This window comes from Carya illinoinensis, chromosome 3 (assembly GCF_018687715.1).
Source record: "Carya illinoinensis cultivar Pawnee chromosome 3, C.illinoinensisPawnee_v1, whole genome shotgun sequence".
Classification (NCBI taxonomy): domain Eukaryota; kingdom Viridiplantae; phylum Streptophyta; class Magnoliopsida; order Fagales; family Juglandaceae; genus Carya; species Carya illinoinensis.
In genome coordinates this window covers 18,188,924-18,194,780 of record NC_056754.1, presented here as the reverse complement: position 1 = coordinate 18,194,780, position 5,857 = coordinate 18,188,924, and the positions used below count along the sequence as shown (strand labels likewise).

At 33.4% G+C, this 5,857-nt stretch overlaps 1 protein-coding gene across 1 annotated transcript; it reads left to right on the top strand.

Annotated features, from left to right (window-relative positions):
* The first annotated feature begins 432 nt into the window (after positions 1-432).
* On the top strand, positions 433-4,676 carry LOC122305558 (probable glucan 1,3-beta-glucosidase A). The gene is made up of 8 exons (XM_043118153.1): positions 433-677; positions 844-963; positions 1,065-1,253; positions 2,712-2,867; positions 2,989-3,158; positions 3,311-3,460; positions 3,630-3,982; positions 4,148-4,676. The coding sequence occupies exons 1-8, from the start codon at positions 489-491 to the stop codon at positions 4,327-4,329; spliced, it is 1,509 nt and encodes a 502-aa protein (XP_042974087.1). The 5' UTR covers positions 433-488; the 3' UTR covers positions 4,330-4,676.
* Positions 4,677-5,857: the final 1,181 nt, after the last annotated feature.

The window sequence follows — 5,857 nt, the reverse complement described above, 5'->3', positions numbered from 1 at the left end:
AATTTTTTTAAATTTTTATATAAAATATAATAAATAATTTAATTTTTTAAAATTTCAATTCAATATTTTTTTAATCTCAAAATAATAATATTAAAAAATAATATTTTATTCAATTTTCATCTTTTATCTAAAATAATCTCATCTCATCTCTGAATCTAAATCAGGCCTTTAACTGGTTCAAACGTAGAGATGAGTTAAATTGAATTGTAAATATCAATATTTTATAACTTTTATTAAGATAAATTTAATTTTTTTTAGGTTAAAAATAATTTAACATTTTAGGTTGAAAGGTATAAAAAATGTTAGTATGAATTTAAATTTTTATAAAAAATAAAAAAATAAATAGATTTTATTAATAATTAATTTGAGAAGAGTTGAGTTGGATTATCTACCTAACAAAGAATAAATAATCAACTCTGCTTAAGTTGATCCTCTCGTTTTGTATATAATTGGCCCGAGCGCTCTGCATTCCTTCATTGGAGTGACGAATGGCTTACCACTCGTACTTGACCCTTTACTGGGCTTTCTACCTTTCATATCTTTTATCTCTTTCCCATGCACAGGGTACAACAAGTTTCAACTTGCCATTTAAAGCTGTAAATCTTGGAGCTTGGCTTGTTACGGAGGGATGGATGAAACCTTCTCTCTTTAATGGAATAATTAACAAAGATCTCTTGGTAAGAATAGCAGAATACTGATCTCCATGGTTCAGTGTATTAGAATTACACTCACAATTTATGTATTTCAATTCATTGTGACTTAGTTTTGAAGAATATCAAGTGTCTATCTTATCAAGATTTTCCGATTTATAACTGATATGCATCTTAATCTGATTTTGGGTAGGATGGAACTCAAGTTCAATTCATGTCTACGAAGCTGCAGACGTATCTATCAGCAGAAAATGGTGGTGGAACCAATGTTGTTGCGGACCGTACCTCGGCCTCCGGTTGGGAAACTTTCAGGGTACGTAGGTTCTTGATCAGGACAATCATTTAGTATTTAAGCTAAGTATAAATTTTTATTGCAATCAATATGTCTCTGGGTTTCCACAAAACATGATGCAGTTGTGGAGGATCGATAAATCTTCCTTCAATTTTAGAGTGTTCAACAAGCAGTTTGTGGGGCTGGGAAACAAAGGAAACACGGTAGCAGTTTCAAGGGCACCTGGCGCCTCTGAAACATTTCAAATCATTAGGAAAGATGGAGATCCAAACCGCGTTCGCATTAAAGCAACAAATGGGTTTTTCCTTCAGGTATTTGTCCCTTCCTTCTTGAAGCTATAGTTTGGCATTCATTTCCATGCTGTTCGTTGTTGGGTTTGGTGACCATGTCCTTAATTATAACAGGGAATTCCATTTTAACAGTCTCGTGACTTTCCTATACATATCGCAATCTGGAAGTGTTAGTCATAATCATAATTAGTTTTTCTGATGCAGTATCTGTTATATTTATTTTAGATTGTGGTATTAAATGTGAATTTATTGAGTACCATTGGTGAGGTGCCTATCCAATACATGCATGCCTCTTGATTTTTACATGAAACATCGTGTCCTTTAAACCAAGACCACTCTTAATGACTTTTGTATTATACAAAAAAGTGTAAATTATTTGAAGAATTAGTCTAAATAAGAGTTCCATCCGGTTATGTAAAATGAAATGTAAAATATATTTAGCTACAGTAACATGACTTTTTTCATGTAAGCAAATTCTTTTTATTATTCATCATTTAAAATACATATATTTCATTTTCTTCTAAAAAATATCTTAGAAATATTTTTAAACCAATTTTTTCATATTTTTAATTTTTATTTGGCTTATATATTTTTGTTTTATGTGTATAGAACTCAATTATTTTACATTGTATATAAAAAAAATTGTAAATAAAAAAAAATATGAATATAGTAAATTTATTGATAGAAATGAAATATTTAAAAAGAATTTAAATAAATTATTTAAATGATACAAAGAAAAAATAGATAAGCCAATGGATGATGTATTATAAAAATTAGTATGTAAAATAGAAAAATTAGATTTTGGTGATGTATTTTAAAGGATAGAATGAAGAATCCATTGAGAGTGCTATAAGAATTACGAGTTGAAAAATCACAATTCAAGAGTTGTGATTTTTCACAAGGTTCCACTTCATTCTCTTTAAATAGAGGATGCAATCCATGAATTTATTAATTCCATACTCTCATACTTTCAATCTCATATACAATTTTTTAGAGCAATTCTGAAAGAAAAACTTCATAATTGCTATTTGCAGTTGATGACTTTGTTGTATCCTAGGGGTGAATTTTTTGAAACAAACACTTTTGATTGAGAGCAATTATCACTTTAAAGATAGTATTTTACATGACTCAAAGTTGCGTTTATTTTCAGATTACTGTACTCGCTCAAATTTCTTCAAAAGGTATATAATTAATGTGGGACTTAACATCCATGCAATATCTTCAAAATCACTCAACAATCCTGGATATCATGGTCAATGTGTTAGTCATTGCTTCCAAGGAATCTGGGATGTCAGTCGACCTCAAATGAAAACAGGAGCTAAATTAGATTATAGTTTAATCCATTTGATAGGCTAAGAAAAGTATTAATCATAATACATCAAAATCAATTCAACAGTTCAATTCAACTATATCAGTTTAAGCAACAAATGCTGAAAATGAATAAATGGCATTGCTATGGTACTTGTGTGTTTGAAATAGGCAACATCAAGAACGTCGGTAACTGCTGATTATGGAGGCTCAGGTTGGGAAGATAGTAATCCATCGGTATTCAAAATGACCATCATCACGACCTTGAAAGGCGAATACCAAGTCACAAATGGTTATGGCCCAGATAGAGCCCCTCAAATTATGAAGGTAAGGATTTGAGTTTACATGTATAGAGATGGAAGTTAGTTATCAACCTTGAGATAGTAATATCAACATGAGCCTTTTTGGAATTGATTAGTAAACTAATAATGCATCTTTTTCATCCTAGGATCACTGGAACACTTATATCACTGAAGAGGACTTCAGTTTAATGTCATCAAAGGGTCTGAATGCAGTCAGAATTCCAGTTGGCTGGTGGATTGCACACGATCCAGCACCACCAAAGCCTTTTGTTGGGGGCTCTCTAGAAGCCTTGGACAATGCTTTCAGATGGACACGGTATGTAGTAGTGAATCATGCCACAAATATCTAGTAGACTAGTGTTAACTATAAAAGGGATATTCTGGACTTTTGGGCATAGACCTGATTAGTACAGAACAAAGTTTGTAACAAGTACTATAAAATGATTTCTTCTTTGGAATATTATGCAGGAAATATGGGATGAAAGTAATTGTTGACCTGCATGCAGTTCAAGGATCACAAAATGGAAATGAACACAGTGGGACAAGAGACGGCTATCAGGAATGGGGAGATTCCAATATACAAGATACGGTGGCAGTCATAGACTTCCTAGCAAAAAGGTTTAGTAAATTCTCCACTCTTACTTACTAAAAATACCATAACTTTGATTTCCTACTCCTGTTTTTGGAGAAAATGGTTTGAGAAATGCTTCCTCAGAGTGACAAATGCAACAAAGATAACTCAAATTGAAAGCAAGACTGATCAGCTTTGGATGTTGCCTTTGTGCAGATACGCCAACAATCCAAGTCTTGGGGCAATTGAGCTAATCAATGAACCTCTTGCACCGGGTGTGACCCTAGATAACCTTAAAAAATATTACCAAGCAGGTTATGATGCTGTAAGAAAGTACACATCAAGCGCTTATGTGATCCTCTCAAATCGACTGGGACCTGCAGATCCCAAGGAGCTCCTCCCATTTGGTCGAAACCTCAATCGTGTAGTCATTGATGTGCATTACTACAATCTCTATTCAAATATGTTTAACCAGATGAATGTACAACAGAATATTGATTACATCTACAATCAGCGAGCTTCAGAACTCAGCACAGTGACAACTTCCAATGGCCCCCTCAGTTTTGTTGGTAAATACTAAAAATCCAATTTACCTTTATAAAGCAATCAAAACTTTGTCTTTAAAATTGAATGCTCACCTTAAAATCTCTTAATTTCCTTGCATTTTGCTAATTCATTAATCATGTCATTCCATGCAAACTCATAAGCTGAGTGGTGGTGGGGGGATTTTGCAGGGGAATGGACTGCAGAATTTGCGTTTAATGGGGCATCAATGCAAGACTACCAAAGATTTGCACAAGCTCAACAAGCGGTGTATGGGAAAGCCACTTTCGGATGGTCGTATTGGGCTTACAAGTGTTCACAGAATCACTGGAGCCTCAGGTGGATGATAGAGAACAACTATATAAAGCTATAGATTCCTGCACTGACTACTTGCTTCTCTATCTGCTTGATCTGATTTCCCTTTTAAGGTTTAAATAAAGCCATATCTTGGCTTAGACAATAATGCTTTTTATATCGATCGAGGAGGGCGGAAGTTCAATGTAATATTTATAATAAGAAATTAAAACGTTCCAAGCTTTGGCATTTGGCATGCTCTTTAGTGATACTAAACTTCAATGTTCAATGATAACCATGGTTCTTCAGCTAGCTTGTCTCCAGTTGAGGCCTGCTCAAGAGAAATCCATGTCTATCCTTGTTATCAATGACTGGTCCAAAACCAATGGTTCGCTTCAATTTCCTTCAAAGCAGGGATTCACCGAAGTAAATTGTAATGGACTCGAATCTTCTTATTATAACTTTAACGTACGGATGGATTAGGCAGAGTAAAAAAGAGAGAATCTCCCAACGTCTAACTTATACTATTCAGCATGCTTAATGAACTTGAAAAATGGGAAAAGCACCTGATGTGGTAATTTTGCCTAGGCTAAATTTGATGTATTCAACCCCAGGGGTTTATAGTTATAAGAGAAAAATACACTTAATCCTACAATTAGTAGGCCTTTCATACTTCTGCATCATAAACTAGCAACACTAAATGTAGGATTAGGGGTGTAATTGGTCCTATCTGCCCGCCGGTGGGGGGGTTTCACAAATAAAAAATTTTGGTCCATCATTTTTGCAAGACCAAACTAGATTGTTAGCTATTAGTCCGGTTCGATTTGGTCCATGAACCTTTTTTTTCTTTTTTTGACAAAAAAATTAATACAAAACATTAATTAAATTAGTAAAATTAAAATTAAGTGATCTCTTTAACATTTCATATATGGTTAATGAATATTTAATAATTTCATTTTATATATAGTTAATGGTGATCCCTTGGATGAAAATTACATAATTAACTTATACAACTATTATATAAAATAATATATTATATATATATAAAATTATTTAAATATATATACATTCGTTCGGTCTCGGTTTAGTCCGGTCTAAAATAGCCACACATCGAGACCGACCAATAAGACTATTGGTTGGTTTTTCTAATCCAGACCATACAACCCTATTCAGCGTGTTAAAAATGGCATTTTACCAAGGGTGAAAACTTGACCATTTGAGGATATTACCCGAAGTCCAGGCAGCATCACTTCTTTTAACCATTTTTAGAATTTCAGACAGTGATCTTGAGGTCCCAATAGTGATTAAGTCTAAGTGCAGGATCAACTGACATATCATTTCCAATCTAAATCCACTTTGATCACCCAAAAATCAACTTTTGACGTCGTGAAAGAAGAAGGAAAACAAAATTCATTGTCCACAGATTTGGAGACTGAATTAATCTCCAACATTCATTACAGTGCTAACATAGAGAGTCTAGCTTGAAGCCAACTACATAACTTCATCATACTTCCCATTTTGCATGACTTTGACCAAATGTAGTGTAGCTTTCTTGCCTGAAAATGAGTTTGGCATTGAGAGTTGAATGCATTATTTTAGACTAGGGT